Source organism: Sebastes fasciatus, chromosome 12, assembly GCF_043250625.1.
Source record: "Sebastes fasciatus isolate fSebFas1 chromosome 12, fSebFas1.pri, whole genome shotgun sequence".
Taxonomy (NCBI): domain Eukaryota; kingdom Metazoa; phylum Chordata; class Actinopteri; order Perciformes; family Sebastidae; genus Sebastes; species Sebastes fasciatus.
In genome coordinates, this window is record NC_133806.1 from 25,251,574 (window position 1) to 25,274,674 (window position 23,101).

Below are 23,101 nucleotides of genomic sequence, written 5' to 3' on the forward strand. Positions count from 1 at the left end.
GTTCGGGACAGCTGCCCTACAGGTACTTGAGCGGACTGTCAAAGCTGACCAGACCAGGCAGCAGTTCTCTGGTCTTCGAAGGGACATGCCCCCCCCCCGCCAGGCCTAGGGGCTCCATGTCTGCCCCCCGAAGCCGCTCCCGGCCACCGGCTCAGCCTAGTGGCCACCACGGACCTCAGCGCTCCACCGAGAGGCAGGTCCGCTACCGTGACAACCCCGCCCACTTGCCCTCCAGGCAACCCTGGGCCGTGGAGCCTAACCGCCGCCCCCCCAGAGCCTTCAGAGGTCGGGGGGCCGGTACTGAGCCCCTAGGGCCGGCTGTCGGTTATTTCTCCCAGCAGCAGCTCAACTGCTGGGCAGCTCACACTTCAGACCCCTGGGTGGTGTCCACCCTAACCCAGGGGTACAAACTTCAATTCCGGCGCCGGCCCCCATCCTCCAGCCGGGTCATAATGACCATCATCAACGACCCGGCAAAAGTCCTAGCCCTGAACCAGGAGCTATCCACACTTCTGGCCAAGGGCGCAATCGAGCCTGTGGACCCCCTGTCACAACCCGGGGGGTTCTACTCAACTTATTTTCTCGTCAAGAAGAAGGGCGGTGGACTTCGCCCAGTCCTAGACTTGAGGGGACTCAACAAGTTCCTGAAAGTCTTGCCATTCCATATGCTGAGCACAGCGGACACTCTTCGTGCTGTCACCAGGTGGGAATGGTTCACATCTGTCGACTTGAAGGATGCTTATTTCCATGTTCCCATTGTGCCTCACCACAGGAGGTTTCTTCGTTTTGTTTTCCAAAACCGTCATTTTCAGTTCAGGGTGCTTCCATTTGGACTCTCCCTGTCCCCACGAGTATTCACCAGGTGCGTTGCGGCGGCCCTCGCCCCTGCAGTCACGCGGCATGAAGATCCTGCCGTATCTAGACGATTGGCTGATCTGTGCGCCATCCCCGCTTCAGGCGGCCCGGGACACGGCCCTCCTTCTCTCCCACATGGCCCAGCTGGGTCTCAGGGTGAACTTGGAGAAGAGCTCTCTGAACCCCTCCCAGAGCATAACCTTTATTGGTATGGCTCTGGACACAGTCACTATGAGGGCTTGTCCGTCACTTCAGCGTGTGGACGACATCCTCCACCACCTTCACATCTTCCAAGGGGGCAGGTCGTTGCCCCACATTCTGTTTCTTCGCCTGCTGGGCAAACTGGCAGCTGCCTCAGCTGTCGTTCCCTTGGGCTTGCTTTCACTGCGCCCTCTGCAGAGATGGTTGAACGGCCTCCACTTGGACGCCAAGCGGCACAGGCACAAGAAGATAAAGGTGTCTCAACAGTGCCTTCTCGCTCTATCCCCATGGAGGGAGAGAGCGTACTTGGAAAGGGGCGTGCCCATGGGCTCCGTTCCATCCCGCAGAGAGACCGTCACAACAGATGCCTGCCTCTCTGGGTGGGGTGCAGTGTGGCAGAACAAGACTGCTCGGGTACAGTGGTCTGCTCTGGACAGCACAGAGCATGTCAATGTGCTGGAGCTACACGCAGTGCACCTAGCACTCAAGCACTTCCTGCCATACCTGAGAGGGAAACATGTGCTCGTCCGGTCGGACAACACCTCGACCGTCTTTTATATAAACCACCAAGGGGGCACCAAATCTGCGAGGTTGCTGCAGACATCCCAGGCTCTCCTGACATGGGCAGCCTCTCGCCTGACCAGCCTACGGGCAATGTATTTACCAGGGGAACGGAACCTTGTTGCAGATTTCCTCTCCCGTCACAAACCCCCACCGGGGGAGTGGCGCCTTCACCCACAGGTGGTACACAAAATATGGAGTCTCTTTAGCAGATTAGAGGTGGATCTCTTTGCCTCAGAGATGTCAACCCACTGCCCCCTCTGGTTCTCCTTGAGGGAGAAGACCAGCCCTCTAGGTCAAGATGCTCTGGCTCACACGTGGCCAGAGGGTCTCCTCTATGCCTTCCCACCGTTCCCTCTGATCCTACCAACGCTTCTCAGAGTGTTTCAGCAGGGCCACAGACTTCTTCTGGTGGCCCCCTTCTGGCCAGCAAGGACATGGTTCTCACTGCTGCACAGGCTCTGCTGCGGGATGCCATGGCGCCTCCCCAGCAGGACAGACCTCTTATCTCAGCTGGGGGGTCAGATCTGGCACCCCGACCCCTGCCGCCTTCAGCTGTGGGTTTGGCCGCTGGAGGGCCCGACCCAATGCTGACTGATTGCATAGAGCCCGTCCGAAAGACTATTCTGAATGCCAGAGCACCATCTACCCACCTGCAGTACGAGAACAGGTGGAAATTGTTCTCTGACTGGTGTACAGTTCAGAAAGAGGACCCAGTACATTGCTCGGTGCCTACAATTCTGAAGTTTCTGCAGTCCCTCCTGGAAGGTGGCCGGTCTCCATCTACACTGAGGGTGTATGTGGCTGCTATTTCATCGCAGCACGATAGGGTCGATAATAACACTGTGGGGAGCAACAGGCTTGTGTCTCTCTTCTTAAAAGGGGCTCTGCGGCTGCGTCCCCCGAGCACTCCGAGGGCTCCCGCATGGGACCTGCCCCTGGTGCTGGACGCTCTATGCTTGCCTCCCTTTGAACCCTTAGTACAGGCAGAGCTGAGGTGGCTGTCGGCCAAAACTTAATTTCTCCTTGCCATCACTTCTGCAAAGCGTGTAGGCGAGCTACATGCCTTGTCAGTGAACAATTCATGTCTGAGGTGGAACTCAGATGTCTCAGGTGTCACTTTGTGGCCAAATACAGCGTTCCTCCCTAAGGTGCTGTCACGCTCACATCACAATCAGCCTATTCGGCTTGCCCAGTTTCAACCCCCTAAAGGAGATGGGGAGGAGAGGGCAAGGCTGTTATGCCCAGTAAGCCTATGTAGAAGCCACCGCATGCATACGGCAGTCAGAGCAACTCTTTATCTGTTACGGCGGTCCCAAGAAGGGCTGTGCTCTCTCAAAGCAGCGCCTGTCCCACTGGATCGTGGAAGTCATTGCCCACGCATACAGGGTGAATGACCGTTCTCCTCCATCTGCAGTAAGGTGCCACTCTACCAGGAGTGTTTCCACATCATGGGCAACCCTGAGAGGGGTCCCCTTGGAGGACATATGTGCCGCGGCCTCATGGACGTCACCGAGCACATTCTCCAGATACTATGGAGTCAATGTGGCCACCCCCCATCCATTGGGCGTGGTCCTTCAGCCGAGTTCATCTGCTTCATCTTTATGAGGTATGTACTCAGGGATTCCTCATGACTCTGTTGTTATAAGTCATCCAGTGTTGAAGCACTGCCTCTGGCGGTCAGTAGGGATGAAATAGAACGATAGTTACGAATGTAACTACGGTTCTATGAATCCTGGATGACCGCCAGAGTTCTTAGTCACTCAGAATCTCGTGATCCCGCGAGAAGATTCTGTAAGACTGATCTCGTGGATGACACCGGAACTTATACCTAACCAGGGTCATCCGAGGTCACACGTGACTTTGTTGATATTAATACTCGACCTGCGCATGCGCGAGACGAAGATATTCAGTGTCGAAGCACTGCCTCTGGCGGTCATCCAGGATTCATAGAACCGTAGTTACATTCGTAACTATCGTTTTATTTATACTTTTCACTCATGTTTTATATTTCTATTATTGTGTTTATATATATATATATATATATATATATATATATATATGTGTGTGTATGTTATTGTATATAGTGTATGTTATTAATGTCCAATAAAGAAATTTGTTGTTGGTTGTGTTAAAGGGACTGTTTGTAACTTCTTACACGTATTGGTCGCAGTCGGAGGACGCGGGGGAGACTGTAGCTTTGGTCTCCAGGGCCGGAGTCTCTGCTCCTCTGCTCCTCTGCCTGCCTGCCTGCCTTCACTCAGCTCGCTCCACCTCACGTGCATGCCGCACACTACACACTGCAGAAGACTTTGTAGCTCTGAGAATATCTAGTGAATGTACAGTGGACGTTTGTGCAGAGATAAATGCTGCAGCTCCTCCAGACCAACAGAGGTTTTCCGTGTCTTGTGAAGTGACGGGGCTCCGCAGCGAGAAACGTTATCGTCTCTGACTGGGTGCCGGTGTCTCCCTCCGGCCGCGGTCGGGAGGCTGAAGCAGGAAAAGCCAACACTAGGATCAGCAGTGATTCATGGAGAGACCTTCGTCTGGTCAGCTAACATTACTGCCAAGCAGGTGAAATATAGAGCGATACTGTGGTTTTAGCTGATGTGTGTCGCCTCACGGTTTTGAGCGATGCTTGTTCATGTCTATTTAGAGCGAGCCCGACGCCGACTTTCGTTGACTTAATGGCCACAGGTGTCGCTGTTAACAAGCATTTCTGATTCTTACAAACAGTCCCTTTAACTTTGTTGTCCCGTTTTTAGCTGTATGTCTATTTCTGTCTATTTCTATATAGTCAAATTCCCTGTGTTCACACTTACTTGACCATTTAAGTTTTTTTTTATTTATTTATTTGTTTGCCTATAATACATTTATTTAAAAAAATATTAGTTCCTCCACCACATTTCAGAGGAAATATTCTACTTTTTACTACATTTATCTGACGGCTGGAATTAATTACTCTAAGGATTTTATTCCAAGTACAATCAGTATTTATATTTTACAAAACTGAGCTTTGTTTAAAGTATTTTATTTATACTTTTCACTCATGTTTTATATTTCTATTATTGTGTTTATATATATATATAAAAATATATAATATATAATTATGTTTATACATATATAAACTGTTTATTATTACTATTATTATTGTATTTTATTTATACTTTTCGTGTTGCGTTTCTATTATTGTGTTTGTATATATAAATATAATATAATATATATATTATATTATTTGTATAAATATTGTAATTTATTTATACATTTCACTCATATCTATTGTGTTTCTATATATATATAATATATTATTGTGCTTATATATAATATATTATCATAGTATTTTATTACTTATGTTCTATATTTCTATTGTGTTTATATGTATATATAATTGTGTTCATATATAATATATTATTACTATAGTGTTTTATTTATACTTTTCACTCGTTTTATATTTCTATTATTGTGTTTATATATATATATATATTATTGTATATTGTGTATGTTATTGTCTGTGGAAAAACCAATAAAGAAATTTGTTGTTGGTTTATGAAATAATGTTTGTGTTAACTTTGTTGTCCCGTTTTTAGCCGTATGTCTATTTCTGTCTATTTCTATGTAGTCAAATTCCATGTGTTCACACTTACTTGACCATTTAAGTTTTTATTTATTCATTTATTTATGTGTTTGCCTATAATACATTTATTTAAAAAAAATACTAGATATTATAATGTGCAGGTGAAAGTATGAGACAGATGACCCTTCAACCAGAACTTTATTTAAACAGCATGTGTTAACAGAGCTAGCAGCAAAGGGTGCTATAGGGGGCAGACAGCCGACTGAGGTCAGAGGTCAACAGAAGACATCCCGAGTCTCAGGCTGACAGCTGATTGGTTTCTTTGTTACACTCACAGGAAACTTTATTTATTCTCATTTAACCTTTATTTTCCCAGGGATATTTCCCATTGAGATTCAAAACCTCTTTTTCAAGGGAGCGCTGGCCAAGATGGCAGCATAGAAGAAATAAACACAGCATGATCTACTGAATCGACCAGATTCAAATATGAATTTGCATGCAGATATCAAATATCACAATAATCAATAGCTGATAGAAACGTCACTTGGATTACCCTTTCCCTTGCAGCAAAAGAAAAGAAACCTAACTTCACCCTCAACACTTGATATGATGTTTAAAAGACAGATTGTTTCTAGGAAAAAACACGCCATTACCTTATTATTAAATTATTTAAAGTAACAATCTGATTAACACACAGCAGCCAGCCACAACATTAATAATATGACACTAAATGATTAATGATAATATGACACTAAATGATTAATGATAATATGACACTAAATTATATAATAATTAAATCAATCACTTTTTCTCAGTTGTTTTGTTAAACGATTCAGATGAAATTCTAAAATTGTAATTTTCTTTTATGTATACTTTACTGTACTTTTTATCTTTATTCTATTTTAACTACTTTACTATTAATTTTACTATTTTAAATCATATTTATGTCTTGAGTTTCTTTGTTTTGTAAATAAACCTGAAGAAGATCTGAGCTCCTCAGTTTCTTATTGTCTTTTATATATTTTTTTGTTTTTCTTGTTTTATTTTCATCATTTTGATTTGATGTTAATGAGTCAATTCTTTAGAGGTGATTGATGAATTCATTTATTGATTAAGAACAGTTATGAAGCGTCATGCTGCTCAGAGGAAAGATTTCTCTTGAACTACATTCAAGTTGATGTGTTTCTAGAGCCAGATGTCAGACGTACAGTCGCCTCCAGGATATCGGAGCTCGTGAGCGAGAGCCGGACCGTCGGGTTCTTTACCGAAATCCACCAGGAAGTTTTCATTCAGGGAGAGACCTCCACGAACAGAGTCCACATCAACCTGCATCATCACGGACCCCTCTCTGCACAGACAGACAGACAGACAGACAGACAGGCAGTCAGTCAGTCAGTCAGACAGACAGACAGTCAGACAGACAGCCCTGTGACCTTTTGTTCTGGGTCTCTATGAAACTGAATCATTTAACTTCTCACTTTAAAATCCCACAACTGTAGTGTATTTATATACATGTATATAATCAGTAGCAGCAGTAGTAGTACAGTAGTATTACAATATATTGCAGTAGTACTGCAGTACTGTGAGTACTCACTTGTTCATGTTGGGGTAGAACTGTTTGTCCCAGCCGCTGTACAGAGACGTCGTCACATAAAGTCTCTGACCGTCTAAACTCAACTGTAACATCTGAGGAGCTCCATGGACACGCCTCCCCTGAGAGACAGACAGGTGGAGAGAGAGAGAGAGAGAGAGACAGACAAAGAGATCAATAATCAATCAGAAAGATCGATAAATAAATAATAAACTCCAGCAGAGGATAGAAGACAGGATGTTGGACAGACAGACAGGTCCATCCTGTCCTGTCTCACTGGCTCCTGTCTCACTGGCTCCTGTCTCACTGCTTCCTGTCTCACTACCTCCTGTCCCGTTGCCTCCCGTTTCGCTGCCTCCCGTTTCGCTGCCTCCCATCTTATTGCCTCCTGTCTCACTGCCTCCCATCTTATTGCCTCCCGTCTCACTGCCTCCCGTCTTATTGCCTCCCGTCTCACTGCTTTCCGTCTCACTGCCTCCCGTCTTATTGCCTCCCGTCTTATTGCCTCCCGTCTCACTGCTTTCCGTCTCACTGCCTCCTGTCTCACTGCTACCCGTCTCACTGCTACCCGTCTCACTGCTTCCCGTCTCACTGCTATCCGTCTCACTGCTTCCTGTCTCACTGCCTCCTGTCTCACTGCCTCCTGTCTGTGGTACCTGGATGATGCGTGGGGGGGGCTGTGGCTTGTTCTCCGGGTCTTCTAGGACTCTGACTGGACCGTCACTAACGATACTTCCTCCCAGAAACACCTGGAACAGACAGACAGGTTAGCTGTCTCACTCTGAGCTCTCGCCTGTTCTGATCACTGGACGGGTGTAACAACGTTCAGACCTGGCCGACCAATCGTGGGTTCTTCCTGTCTGTGATGTCATACTGTCTGATGTCACCGTGGAGCCAATTACTGAAGTAGAGATAACGGTCATCCAACGAGATCAGGATGTCTGTGATCAGACCTGCACAGGTAGACAGACAGATAACTAGTTAGATAGACAGACAGACAGGTAACCAGTCAGACAGACAGACAGACAGACAGACTGACAGACTCACCAGGCATCTCGGGTAGCGCCCATCCCTCTACCTTCTTACTGGGAACACTGATCACCTTCTCTGCAGCCCAGTCTCCCTTCTGAAGACACATAAAGCCAAAATCACAGCACTGCTTTGAGCTAAATGCTAACACCAGCATGCTAACAAGTCTCTCTGGGTTCTACAGCCCTGTGGTACTAACTACAGCCTTACTTGGATCTAGAACCATTTGGTACTAACTATAGCCTTACATGGATCTAGAACCCTGTGGTACTAACTATAGCTTTACTTGGATCTGGAACCCTGTGATACTGACTGGAGTTTTTCTAGGTTCTAGAGCCCTGTGGTACCAACTATAGCCTTACTTGGATTTAGAACCCTGTGGTACCAACTATAGCCTTACTTGGATTTAGAACCCTGTGGTACCAACTATAGCCTTACTTGGATTTAGAACCTTGTGGTACTGACTGGAGTCACACTTGGATCTAGAACCCTATGGTACCAACTATAGCCTTACTTGGATTTAGAACCTTGTGGTACTGACTGGAGTCACACTTGGATCTAGAACCCTGTGGTACTAATTATAGCCTTACATGGATCTAGAACCCTGTGCTACCGACTATAGCCTTACATGGATCTAGAACCCTGTGGTACTAACTATAGCCTTACTTGGATCTAGAACCCTGTGGTACTAACTATAGCTTAACTTGGATCTAGAACCCTGTGGTACTGACTGGAGTTTTTCTGGGTTCTAGAGCCCTGTGGTACCAACTATAGCCTTACATGGATCTAGAACCCTGTAGTACTGACTTGAGTCTCACTTGGATCTAGAACCCTGTGGTACTAACTATAAACTTACTTGGATCTAGAACCCTGTAGTACTGAATGGAGTATCGCTTGGTTCTAGAGTCCTGTGGTACTAACTATAGCCTTACTTGGATCTAAAACCCTGTGGTACTATTTATAGCCTTACATGGATCTAGAACCCTGTGGTACTAACTATAGCTTAACTTTGATCTAGAACCCTGTGGTACTAACTATAGCTTTACTTTGATCTAGAACCTTGTGGTACTGACTGGAGTCTTTCTGGGTTCTAGAGCCCTGTGGTACTATTTATGGCCTTACTTGGATCTAGAACCCTATTGTACTAACTATACCTTTACTTGGATCTAGAACCCTGAGGTACTGACTGGTGTTTTGTAGAATCTGAAGACTATAGACTGCAGAGCACATCCCACGTAGCCCTCGGTGGCATCGGGGTCATGGAGGAACCGGACCTCGAGGGGAATAGCACCCTCCTCACCCAGATCGAGTGTCTGCAGTTTCTTGTGGGTGGTCCAGTCCCAAACGTGGATGGAGCTACCGTAGAGTCCTGGGACACCAACAACAAAGAACCTTGTATGAGCTGAGGATTGATTCAGTTCTCAAAGTTCTCAAATTTTGTCTCAGTTAATGGAGACCCTGGAGTCTAAATAGAGCCCTGTGTTACAGACTCAAATCTTACTGTTATCTACCAACTGGAATCTTAAGGGCAGCAGAACCTAGAACTCTGTGGCACTGGCTGGATTCGTACTGGCATAGGCACCTAGACCCAGTTGCACTGATTGGGGTCCTACTGGGATCAAATCAAAGAACCGTGTCTTCCTGACTGGAGTCTTACTGGGATCATAAACTGGAGCTCTGTGTTACCGACTAGAGACTTACTGAGATCTACAACTCTGTGGTGCTGACTCAAGTCTTACTGGGACCACAATCTGGAGGCCCGTGCTACTGACTGGAGTCTTACTGTTAACTTAACTCTGCAGTACTAACTTAGAGTCTTAGTGGAATAGGAACCTAAAATGCTGCGGTACTTACAGGGATCAGAACCTAAAACCTAGAAGGTCTGGGATAACAATCCATAGATGAGGATACAAGTTAAAGGAAAGAAAGACTGTTTCCTCCTGACTCACCATCTTTGACGTGGGCGGGATTAAAACCGTCAGCCAGAGCTTTGGGTGCGCCCCATTCAGTGCTGATCATCACGTTGTGTCGAGGTTGGTACCAGAAGTCGTATCCAAAGGGCACTGCATCACCCGGGTTCTCCCAGTTACCGACCACCTCGAATGTCTCACCGTCCAGCAGGACAAAACCACCTGAGAGGACGACAGCAGGTGTAACACTGAGACTGTCCATTAGAGACCGTTACAGTAACATCAACAGAGACAATTAAATCGTTTTTACTAAATGTCACACTGTTCCTTTGACATTCCTTCACTTTAGGGTGTTTATAATATATATTATTTCCGTCTGCTGGTTGTCTCACCTTTGCCGTTGCCGGACGGGTCTCCGATACAGCTGATCATGATCTGACCGTTGCCCAGACAGTGGGTGGTGTGAGGGTTCGCCAGGCCGCACTTCCAGTACAGATCGACAGGTTCCACTATCTGAAGACACAACAACATCACATAACCACCACTCAGTACAGGTAATTTCAGCGCCGATAGTCCAAAACAACATCCAGATTACTGCTGACGTGTCACAGATCTGCCTGTTGATCTCTTACAAACAGGATCCTGAGAGACCTGAACTCCCTCCTTTGGGCCAAGGACTCCCTCCCAACCTCGAGGGAATAATCTATCCTGTTGGTGTTATTCTAGGATCCTGACCTGAAACATGGACTCACATCCTGCTGCTTCGCACGTCCCAGTTTGCACCAGAGGAAAAAACTTGCAACCTCCAGTATTGTCTCTTTAGTGGTTTATTAAAGTCTCTGAGGAGGACGGACTGTTTAATGATTACACAGTGACTCAGCAGACTGATGATTTATGAGCTGCAGTCAACAGAGCAACATTTTTCTTCATCACCCCGGTCCAATGTCTTTCACAGATATTAAGTTTTTTAAACAACAGCTGTGATAGTGTTTATCATCCAGTCTGACCTCTGGATGAACCTTCCTCCTCCTCCTCTTCCTCCTCCCCTGCTTTTCTTCCTCTTTTCCAGTTTAGCTTCAGCTTCTCTGCTGTCTGAGTTATTTCTCTGAATTTAAAGAAAACAGCTGCAGTTTCACAAGTCGAGGTTCAGGGCCGAATTAACCGTCAATGAGCCAGGGCGCCTAAATATTACTCGAGGCCCCGGGGCTACGGACATTTTGGAGGCCCTCCCCTCCCTTCAAAATACGCCACGGAAACTTTAACGCAGAACCATCCGTTAATAGACAGCAACAAATGTTATTGATTAATTTTCCACTTCTTGTGCACTATAAACTGATGACAATGAAAGTGGTGCGTACAGTAGACGGGCTACCGCGGAAACACTCGCATGTTATTGATTCACAGTGTATCGAAAATTAACATTATAACTCAGGGAGCGATCGCCTTCTGGTACTTATTCAGCAACTACCTAATGTTTATTTGGCACTCAGTTAGCCTGATAAACATTGTTTTATTGGTGTTTATCATCATGCATTAATAAACAGAATGACTAGTAGATAATTCGTTCATCAAAGATATTATGTCCTGATTTTGCAGGACATGAACATTATATCTATATATTACAGCGCCCTCGTTCTCACCCCCCTCCCCGTGCAGTGTGTTGGCTCATCCTGCCGCATTTTTTTAAGCTTGAGTCTCGTGAGGCCCCCTGGTACTCGGGGCCCGGTAAGCCCAGCGCTATTGACGATGAGGCCCCACTGAACCCCCCATTCTCCTAAATCTCTTTACATCCAGGGCCCCTCGACAGGAGCCTCCTCAAGCTCCTTAACATTTCAGTTTATGTTGTGTTCAATGGTGCATATTAGCAAACTAATTTGCAATTAATGAAATCACAACAAACGAACACAAGGACACAGTGAACCTGGAGCTTTCAGGGGCCCTGAGGATCTGAGGAATCCAGCTCTGGTTAGAACCAACAGGGAAGGTTTCCCCGCTCTGTTGTATAAACACAGGAAGTGAAGTTTTCTTCATGTGAGACTGAATCCATCAGATAAACAAGCAGCAAGTTCTGAGCTGAATGTTTTCATATCAGAAAGAAAAGGAAGTTGTGTTTTCTGCTAACGTCGAGCTAAAGATTAGACTTTGTAGAAACCAGTTTAAATCAGCTCACTTTCTGATCCTGGGTCAGTTTGGGATCAACTCCTCAGACACTTTAGAGGAACCAGGTAGGTGCTATGCTGACTGTGGACTCTGTGATCATGTACAGAGTGACTAATACCCTCTTCCTGATTTGAAGAGCGATGCCAGTGAGCGACGTGTACCTTGTGCATCTGTGGCGCTCTGGGATCGGTCCCGACATCGACCACGTAGACTCTGGAGGAGATGAGCGACGGAAGAATCAGACGGTTTCTTTTCTTGGTGGTGTCGCCGAAGCAGCTGCTGCAGGCATTCCAGCCGGAGTGATGCAGCTCGTCACGAAGGTTCGGCATCGGCAGCCGGTGGATGACCTGCGAGGGCAGAGGTCAAAGGTCTCAACAGGTCGAAGGAGATCAGACGTTATTTATTTGTACAAGACTATGAGAGGAGGATATGTATTGTATTATTTAACAGATAAGTTAGGACCTTTAATAATGTGACAAAGTGAAGCAGAAAGAAAAAAGAAAAACCTGAAGGAGGAAGAGGAAGAGGAGGAAATGACAGCGAGACGTCCGAGTGGTAAACTAATCCAGCAGGAGGAGAGAGCTGCTGAGAGAACAAAGACCAGAAACGAACTGATGCTACGTATCAACAAGCTTCACTGATTAGTAGAAGTAGAGAAAGAACGAGACGGGACGCAGAGGCGGATAGGACGACTCGTTGTACCTGACAGTAGGTGGAGGACTTCGGGTCGACGTCGACGGTGGCGAGGTAGTCGGGTTTTAGGATTTCAGTGTTGCGGTAAATACAGGGCAGGTAGACGATCTCCTCCCGACGACCTTCAACAAGAAAAACTATTAAAACTCTTGCCGTTTTTTATATATACAGTATATATATATATACAGTGTATATATATATATATATACACACACACATGTTGAAGTCCGTCAGACAGACTCACCTTTCATGGCGTCCAGTGGGCTGCGGTATCCTGGTCCACATCCTGAACAGCTGGCTGAGAAAACACATGAAAGGTCATGAAACCACCTCAATACTGTTACTGCAGGAGACGTCACAAAGGTCATAGGTCACATTGATGCATTCTGGGAAACAGTGCGTCAGAGCTCAACTGGAGTGTTTGTTTTATACTCAGCAGGAGTGTTTAATAAGTGAGTCAGAAGGTTCCTAATTACACCTATAATTAAATCATTTACACTCCATGATGAAAACAAATATCACTCTGCAGCAACAACACCACATGAAGCATGAAGCATTTTAATAACCACAATACTAACAAGTCTACAGCCATGCTAGAAGCTCTGCACTTCAACACAGCGGTGCTTTGAGCTAAATGCTAACAGCCGCATGCTAACGCCCGTTTTTAAAAAGGGGACCAGAGGGTGTGCTCTAGTTATCGGGGCATTGCACTGTTCAGCCTCTCCGGGAACATTTATTTCAGGGTGCTCCGAGGATCCGGTGCGATGCAGATTCTGTTCTGGACTTGGAGAAGGCTTACGGCCGTGTCCCCCGAGGACTCCTCTGGGGGGTACCGGGGGCGTTCCTACGAGCCATTCGGTTTGTATTCTCGGCAGGAAGTCAAACACATTTCTGCTGGGTGTTGGCCTCCGCCAGGGTTGTCCCTCGTCACCGATCCTGTTTGTGATTTCCATGGACAGGATCTCAAGGTGCAGCCGGAGGGAGCAGAGTGTCCGGTTTAGGGACCTCAGAATTGCATTTCTGCTCTTTGCAGATGATGTGGTTTTGTTGGTATCATCAGAACGTGACCTCCAGAACGCACTGGGGTGAAGCAGTCAGGACGCGAGACAGCACCTCCAAGTCTGACGCCATGGTTCTCTGCTGGAAAACAGTGCATTGCACCCTCCGGGTTGGGAGTGAGTCTTTGCCCCAAGTGAAGGAGTTCAAGTATCTCTGGGTCTTGGTCACCAGTGAGGGTAAAATGGAGCGTTGGATTGACAGGCAGGTAGTGACTAAAAGAATGAGATCGCAGATACAAGCGGCTGAAATGAGTTTCCTTCGTGGGGTGGCTGGGCTCAGCCTTAGAGATAGGGTATATACACGTATATACATATATGCATACACACATATATAGACAGACAGACCCTTCATGGTGTCCAGTGGTCTGTGGTTTCCCAGTCGACATCCTGAAAACACAACAACACGTGAAAGGTCATAAAAACACCCCGACACCGTTATTACTGCAGGAGTGTTTGTTTTATACACAGTAGGAGCAGGAGTGCTTGTTTTATACATGGTAGTACTTGTTTTATACATGGGAGTACTTGTTTTATACTCGGGAGTACTTGTTCTATTTCATCCTTACTGACCGCTAGAGGCAGTGCTTCGACACTGAATATCTTCGTCTCGCGCATGCGCAGGTCGAGTATTAATATCAACAAAGTCACATGTGACCTCGGATGACCCTGGTTAGGTATAAGTTCCGGTGTCATCCACGAGATCAGTCCTATTTTTTGTCCTATATATTGCGGAGTTTCGCCCTCTAAAGGCTGCGATGAGCCGCCCACAAACTCTCGGAGGACCCGTGCATGAATTGCAGCATCATGCCTCGTGCAGTGAGGGCTGCTAGGCTGGCTAAGGTAGAACTCCCTATGGGTTATGCTGGCCTCCCCTTGTAAGGGCAGCTGGCCCCAGCCCAACTTACCCCTTCCAAGCGGCGGCCTACAGAGGCTGCGGGTGCGCCATCCAAGAAGCAGGCTAAGTCTGTCAAGCTGTCTACTAAGATGGATCTGGTTACGGCTGAGCTGGCCCAGATGAAGTCGTTCCTCCTGGCCCTCCGTTCTAGTGCGGGTACGGAAAACGCAGGTGCACCAACTCCGCCCATGGCTGAGTCATTTTCGGAGGAAGATGCTGTCTCGATGGTGGCTTCAGCCACCCTCTTTAACGAATACAACGTGGAGGAGCCCTCCCATGCCTCTGGGCTTGGCTCTCGTTCCTCGGCCCATAGTTCTTCGGATGGGGTGGGAGACAGTTCCATGGGATCCATCATTCACAGGAGATTCTTCGCTTTGCTTTCCAAAACCGTCATTTTCAGTTCAGGGTGCCTCCATTTGGACTCTCCCTCTCCCCACGAGTATTCACCAGGTGCGTTGCGGCGGCCCTCTCGCCCCTGCAGTCACACGGCATGAAGATCCTGCCGTATCTAGATGATTGGCTGATCTGTGCGCCATCCCCGCTTCAGGCGGCCCTCCTTCTCTCTCACATGGCCCAGCTGGGATTCAGGGTTAACTTGGAGAAGAGCTCTCTGAACCCCTCTCAGAGCATAACCTTTATTGGTATGGCTCTAGACACAGTCACTATGAGGGCTTGTCCGTCATTTCAGCGTGTGGACGACATCCTCCACAACCTTCACCTCTCCCAAGGGGGCAGGTCGTTGCCCCACATTCTATTTCTTCACCTCCTGGGCAAACTGGCAGCTGCTTCAGCTGTCATTCCCTTGGGCCTGCTGTCACTGCGCCCTCTGCAGAGATGGTTGAATGGCCTCCACTTGGACGCCAAGTGGCACAGGCACAAGAAGATAAGGGTGTCTCAACTGTGCCTTCTCACTCTATCCCCATGGCGCTAGAGAGCGAACTTAGCATGGGGCGTGCCAATGGGCTCCGTTCCATCCCGCAGAGAGACCGTCACAACAGATGCCTGCCTCTCTGGGTGGGGTGCAGTGTGGCAGAACAAGACTGCTCGGGTACATTGGTCTGCTCAGGACGGCACAGAGCATGTCAATGTGCTGGAGCTACGCGCAGTGCACCTAGCGCTCAAGCACTTCCTGCCATACCTGAGAGGGAAACATGTGCTCGTCCAGTCGGACAACACCTCGACCGTCTTTTATATAAACCACCAAGGGGGCACCAAATCCGCGAGGTTGCTGCAGGCATCCCAGGCTCTCCTGACATGGGCAGCCTCTCGCCTGACCAGCCTACAGGCAATGTATTTACCAGGGGAACGGAACCATGTTGCAGATTTCCTCTCCCGTCACAAACCTCCCCCGGGGGAGTTGCGCCTTCACCCACAGGTGGTGCATAAAATATGGAGTCTCTTTGGCAGAGCAGAGGTGGATCTCTTTGCCTCGCAGATGTCAACCCACTGCCCCCTCTGGTTCTCCTTGACGGAGAAGACCAGCCCTCTAGGTCAAGATGCTCTGGCTCACACGTGGCCAGAGGGTCTACTCTATGCCTTCCCACCGTTCCCTCTGATCCTACCAACGCTTCTCAGAGTGTTTCAGCAGGGCCACAGACTTCTCCCGGTGGCCCTCTTCTGGCCAGCCAGGACATGGTTCTCACTGCTGCACAGACTCTGCTGCAGGACGCCCTGGCGCCTCCCCAGCAGGACAGACCTCTTACCTCAGTGCGGGCCCTTAGAGCCTATGTAGAAGCCACCGCATGTATACGGCGGTCAGAGCAACTCTTTATCTGTTACGGCGGTTCCAAGAAGGGCTGTGCTCTCTCAAAGCAGCGCCTGTCCCACTGGATCGTGGAAGTCATTGCCCATGCATACAGGGTGAATGACCGTTCTCCTCCATCCGCAGTAAGGTGCCACTCTACCAAGTGTGTTTACACATCATGGGCAACCCTGAGAGGGTTCCCCTCGGAGGACATATGTGCCTTGGCCTCATGGACGTCACCGAGCACATTCTCCAGATACTATAGAGTCAATATGGCCACCCCCCATCCATTGGGCGTGGTCCTTCAGCCGAGTTCCTCTACTTCATCTTTATGAGGTATGTACTCGAGGATTTATCGCGACTCTGTTGTTATCAAGTCATCAAGTGTTGAAGCACTGCCTCTGGCGGTCAGCAAGGATGAAATAGAACGAAAGTTACGAATGTAGCTACGGTTCTATGAATCCTGGATCCCTTGTTTTATACACAGCCGGAGCAGGAGTGTTTATTTTATACACGGGAGTACTTGTTTTATACACAGCCGGAGCAGCAGTGTTTGTTTTATACACAGCCGGAGCAGCAGTGTTTGTTTTATGCACGGGAGTACTTCTTTTATACACAGACGGAGCAGGAGTGTTTGTTTTATACACAGCTGGAGCAGGAGTGTTTGTTTTATAAACGGAAGTACTTGTTTTATACACAGCCGGAGCAGGAGTGTTTGTTTTATACACGGGAGTACTTGTTTTATACACAGCTGGAGCAGGAGTGTTTGTTTTATAAACGGGAGTACTTGTTTTATACAAAGCCGGGGTAGGAGTGTTTGTTTTATACACGGAAGTACTTGTTTTATACACAACCGGAGCAGGAGTGTTTGTTTTATACACGGGAGTACTTGTTTTATACGCAGTCGGAGCAGGAGTGTTTGTTTTATACACGGGAGTACTTGTTTTATACACAGCCGTAGCGTTTGTTTTAGCCACAGCAGGAGTGTTTGTTTTAGCCACAGCAGGAGTGTTTGTTTTAACCACAGCAGGAGTGTTTGTTTTATACACAGCCGTAGCAGGAGTGTTTGTTTTATACACAGGAGTGTTTGTTTTATACACAGCCGTAGCGTTTGTTTTAGCCACAGCAGGAGTGTTTGTTTTAGCCACAGCAGGAGTGTTTGTTTTAACCACAGCAGGAGTGTTTGTTTTATACACAGCCGTAGCAGGAGTGTTTGTTTTAGCCACAGCAGGAGTTTTTGTTTTATTCACAGCAGGAACAGGAGTGTTTGTTTTATACACAGCAGGAGTGTTTTATAAGTGATTTCAGCGATCCAGAGTTGGGAGGTTCCTAATTACACCTGTAATTAAATCTTTTACACTCCATGATGAAAACAAATCTCACTCTGCAGCAACAACACCACATGAAGCATTTTCATAACCAAAATACTAACAAGTCTACAGCCATGCTAGAAGCTCTGCACTTCAACACAGCGGTGCTTTGAGCTAAATGCTAGCATCAGCATGCTAACATGATCACAATGACAATGCTAACATGCTAATGTTTAGCAGGTATACTGTTTGTCATGTTCACCATCTGAAGCCTCTTTCACACACACACATTAGTTCCCAGTAAATTACCGATATAACCTTCAGCCACCGGCAATGATTTTCACTCTTCACACATTCAGAACGTTTCAACTCAGTCTCACAGCAGCTCATGAAATAGTCACATTTTATTTATTTGATTTGTGTACATAGATACGAACTTCCCTTTTTTTTCTGATGCAACTTTCAACAACGTATTTTTGTGTATTTTCCTACAAATGTCCAGCAACATGTGACGCACATTTCAATTTACGCTCAGTCTTTTCAAAATAAAACTACTTAGTTAGGTTTAGGGAAAGATCGCGGTTTGGATTAAAATAACACTGGAAGTGACGTAACTTTAATACGGAAGTTACGTGACAAAAACTACTTAGTTAGCTTTAGGAAAAGATCGCGGTTTGAGTTAAAATAACTCCAGAAATGGCATAACTTAAGTACGGAAATTATGTGACAAATTATTCTTTAGTATTTTGGAGAGATTATTGATCATTTTTATCAACTCTCGAGTGGTAAAAAATGGTTCAATTTATTATCAAATCTGTGTGACAGATGGTTGGGTCTACACAGCTCCAGGTTGTCCTTCTCTACCGCCCCCCTAAAGCCTCCACTATCTTCATGTCTGAGCTGCTTCTCACCTCTGTCTGCTCCATGTCTCCATCTACACTCATGCTCAGTGACTTCAATATTCATGTGGACTCCACCAGCTGCTCGTTTTCAACTGAATTCTTGTCACTGCTGAAATAAAAATCTGGATGTCATCCAACTTCCTTAAACTCAACAGCAACAAAACAGAGCTCATGGTTGTGGCTCCCAAGGCCCTGCTCCGGAAGGTTGGAGATCTACATCTGGACGTCGACGGCTGCTCTTTCTCCCCATCCTCGGAAGTCCGCAACCTGGGTGTCATCCTGGACCCGACTCTCTCATTCCAGTCGCACATCAAGTCCATCACCAAATCCGTTTTCTTCCACCTAAGAAACATCTGTCGAGTCTTGACTCTGGCAATCACTCTCCGACTCCGTGGCAGAAACCCTCATCCATGCCTTTGTCACCTCCCGTTTGGACTACTGCAATGGAGTTCTGTCCGGGGTTCCCAGCAAAGCCCTGCAGGCTCCAGTATGTGCAGAACTCAGCTGCCAGGGTTCTCACCCGCACCAAGCCCTGGCAGCACATCACCCCCACCCTCATCCACCTCCATTGGCTCCCAGTCAAGTCCTGCATCACCTACAAAATCCTCCTCCTCACCTACAAATCCCTCAATGTCCTGGCTCCTCAGTACCTATCTGACCTTCTCCACCCATACACACAGTCCCAGAACCTGAGATCCTCAGGCACGGGTCAGCTCTCCATCCCCCACACAAAACTGCGAACCTTTGGGGACAGAGCTTTCAGTGTGACAGCCCCCACCCCACCCTCTGGAAATCTCTCCCCATAGAGCTCCGTAACGCCCCATCTCTGGACATCTTCAAAAGACTCCTTAAAACCCACCTCTTCACCAAGGGCTATGGCCTCTAGCTACTGTTATGTTCCGTTTGTTGTGTCTATTCATGTCTATGTTAAGTGTCCTTGGGTTTCTTGAAAGGCGCTATATAAATCCAAGTTATTATTATTATTATTATTATTATTATTATTATTATTATTATCAACCCCAAAATTGCTGCAACAATTTATGAGACATAATAGAGCATGGGGATGTCCATCATATACTTCTTTCATAATTTTCTAAACCCTTATATACTTTTACATTAATTTAATTTAATTAATTAATGTTTATTTCTGATTTATGACTAGAAGAACTTGACACACAGTGCTGATGTACATCACTTCTATGTGATATCTACTGTTGACCTGCTATCTCCCCCTAAAGACCCCCTGTACCCTCCTAAAAAATACTGAAACTGGTCTATTGCTGGTCACAGAGGGTTAAAGGAGTGAATCTTTACAGTAAACAGTAACTGCAGCTGATAAATGTGGAGCAGTACAAGTATGAAGAAACAGACAAACAGGTTCTGTCAGTTTAAGTTATTTATACTCACCATTCAGCGTCTGACTCGCACCACAAAACAAGCTGCACAACAGGGATTAAAATAATTATACAAATAATTATGTTGTAAATGTTTATGGCCTTCACAATAAATCATGTGACCAGATGTTATACTGACATGCTCATACACATGTAAAAGTACACGTTTATTAAAGAACCGTGTTTCTACTTTGTTTGTTTTTAGAAATGAATACAAATCTGAAAAGTAGATGGGAGGAGATTATAAGAACCAGCTGACGTGTTGTTATCTGATTTTATCAATATCAGAGATCCACTATCAGACCGGTGACGGAGGTATCACTAGTGCACAGATTTATCAGCTCACTGCTGGAAGAGGACCAGAAATACCCTCTTTTTATTGCAACCCTTGACCGAGTCCACATACCAAACTGAGCTGAACCCAGACCTGAAACTGATCCTCAGCTGATCCACATGATGATGAAAACTAATATTATATATATCATTTATTTTATTTATCAATTTATTTGACAGGGACAATACATGTAGGCATTGCTACACTTAATTAAAGTGCAACAGATGAAATGTATATAGGACTTCTAACTAATTTGCAGACCTTGTCCCTGGTTAGGCTGTCCATACAAAACAAAAAATACATAATACAACATCGTACATTACAATCCGCTCCCGTCCACAGCCGCTTTATCTCGCCATCATATAGCCCTTTCTGATGGTTAACGGAAGCCGTTATCTCTCTTTTCAAAGCCACCAGACTCCATTCAGAAAAACATTAATTTTACCTCTCAGAACAGGGGAGTTGCTGGTCTACCACTGCATGCATCGATTAGTTAGTTTGTGTAATTGTGTGACTGGTGTTTTAAAGGGTTAGTTCGGATTCACCAAAGTCACACAATAATTCAAATAAACTAACCGATCAATGCAGTGGTAGACCAGCAACTCCCGTGTTCCGATAGGTAAAATTACTGTTTTTGTGAATGGAGTCTTGTAGCTTTGAAGAGAGCGATATAATGGCTTCAGTTCCCTGCCAGAAAGGGCTGTCTGATGGTGAGTGAAAATATTCTAAATATAGCATATACTTCAATTGATATTGATTTTTTTGGTGTCTAAAATCCATTTTTTATTTATTTATTAATTTATTTGAAAGGGAAAATACGTGTAGGCATTGTTACACTTAATTAAAGTGCAACCGATGTAATGTATGTATGACTTCAAGCTAATTTGCAGACCTTATCCCTCAAAAAATATAATACAACATCATATATAAAATCACATAATACAACATGGTACATCAAGTAAAGGGTTTGCTATGATTCAATATGTTCAGACTCTCTGCAGCGGATTCATGTGAACTCATATGACCTCCAGCAGTGTTATGTAACACACACACACGCACACACACAGGCACACACACACACTGTTAAAGGAACAGGACCCTGTTTTTCTGCAGCTTTTTGAGCTCCAATCATCCGTCGATTAATCGAGAGAAAATTATAGATTTTTAGTTGAGTCCAGTGTTGGACCACCTGCCTCTGTGGCTGATGGACTCTAAAACCTACCAGCCACTCAGTAGATTACCAGCGGGTTTTTTTTGGATGGTGAGTGAAGCAAATCCAGCAGGCACTTAGGGGGACGTTTTACTGGTAGTCGCTTTCAGTCCAAAATGGCGTAAGCTCTGCTGCTGGGCGCTGATGTTGCAATGGAACAAACTATTGACTTTCACTTCTTATTAATATATGTTCTTTAGCATGGCGTCCCCTAGTGTCCTCGCCGGACCTGGTGGACATGTAGCGCTGGATTTAACATTATAGACATGACCACTGACTATTAATGGAACTATTTAGCCACAAATTCCTAGACTGACCGAACACGGTCCAGACATGTACTGGGTTTGGACCAAGTCTGGTTGGGCTTAGTTCATTTCTATAAAAAAAAAAAAATTAACCAGAAAAACTTGAATTTTTTCCCCCTGAAGCTGTGTTGAAGGACAGTTGGATATTTGAGAGTCAGCGGGTGAACAGGAAACAGTTTTAATGGAAGAAACAATGAAATTCCCATGATCCTCCACAGCGTCAATGTTGGTTTATTGTCTCTTTTAATTCACTTCTCTAAATCTTTTAGTTCTGACACGCCGTCAGTTTTTATTGTTTTTTACTCTTTTTGTTATCTTTGTTCTCCTGACATGTTTTCATCTTTATTTCACTGTGTGAAGCAGCCTGTAACTTCATAACTAACTTTATTATCATGATTATTTATTAACCTGCTGAGAACAAAAGTGTCTCATATTAAATGTTTCATATAAGACTCAAACGTTTAAACTTTAATCTCATATTTGATGAGTTTTAACAGTGAGGATGAAAGTAATAAGAAGTTTGAGTATATTAAACTGCGACATAATGTTAGTGCAGGAAATACACCGAGCCCATCTGAACTATTCAAATCAAATTCAATTTAATTATCAGATCAGGTCTGAATGCAGGTTGTAAAATTCAACATGAAGAGTGAAGTCTCCAATAATAAATGATTAAATTATTAATATTTAGTTGGTTAAAATGGAGCTTTTCTGCAAATACGTTTGTGTGAAATGTTCAGAAAACTTTGCAGGAAACTTCTTAGTTTCTAGAATAAACAAAGACAAAGTGGATCCATGATGAAATACACAAGCAGCTGCAGAGTTTAAAGACTTTAAGTGACATTGTATGAAGTAGATATGATGGACTGCACCTTTAATTCCCTCCTGAGCTGCAGTGAAGTGAGACTCTGCAGCTACAGAAAAGATCTTTTCAGTGAACAATAGGAAACAGTGAAAAGTTCACCAGCACAGCCTGAGCTGCTGCTCTGCTCCAACCATGAGAAAAATGTGTGATTTAAGCAGCTGAGCATTGAGTGAATGAGTGAATGAGTGAGTGAGTGAGTGAGTGATGGTGGGATGATTAAGGAGAGTTCAGCTCACCCATTTTGAAGCTCCTGGTCTGATCAGGTCCTGCAGGTTCTGCTGGCAACCGGTCTGGACTCTGGGATCAAGTTCACTGTGAACTAAACTGGGAGGGAGGAGCCAATCAGAGGAGAGGGGTGGGGCTTACATGCCAGTCAAACAACCTCATGTTAACCCTCTAAAGCCCAGAAACACAATGAGTAGGTTGTAAAATCACTCAAATTCTTGAGATTCTGAATTAACTTTAACAACATTAACAAGAGTTATATATAACAAGAATGCTTTTCATTTA

At 45.6% G+C, this 23,101-nt stretch overlaps 1 protein-coding gene across 3 annotated transcripts; it reads right to left on the bottom strand.

The window, feature by feature from the left end:
• Window positions 1-5,372: 5,372 nt before the first annotated feature.
• On the bottom strand, window positions 5,373-22,940 carry selenbp1 (selenium binding protein 1). 3 transcript variants are annotated; one of them, XM_074654349.1, is made up of 13 exons: window positions 18,493-18,562; window positions 13,978-14,019; window positions 12,819-12,872; window positions 12,584-12,696; window positions 12,043-12,228; window positions 10,114-10,234; window positions 9,761-9,943; window positions 8,999-9,180; window positions 7,830-7,908; window positions 7,614-7,735; window positions 7,439-7,531; window positions 6,786-6,904; window positions 5,373-6,539 (listed from the first exon to the last, which is right to left on the bottom strand). In XM_074654349.1, the coding sequence occupies exons 1-13, from the start codon at window positions 18,545-18,547 to the stop codon at window positions 6,377-6,379; spliced, it is 1,512 nt and encodes a 503-aa protein (XP_074510450.1). In that variant the 5' UTR covers window positions 18,548-18,562; the 3' UTR covers window positions 5,373-6,376. The 3 variants fall into 3 exon arrangements, with proteins under 3 accessions (XP_074510450.1, XP_074510452.1, XP_074510451.1); XM_074654351.1 differs by lacking the exons at window positions 13,978-14,019; window positions 18,493-18,562 and adding an exon at window positions 22,828-22,940; XM_074654350.1 differs by lacking the exon at window positions 13,978-14,019.
• Window positions 22,941-23,101: the final 161 nt, after the last annotated feature.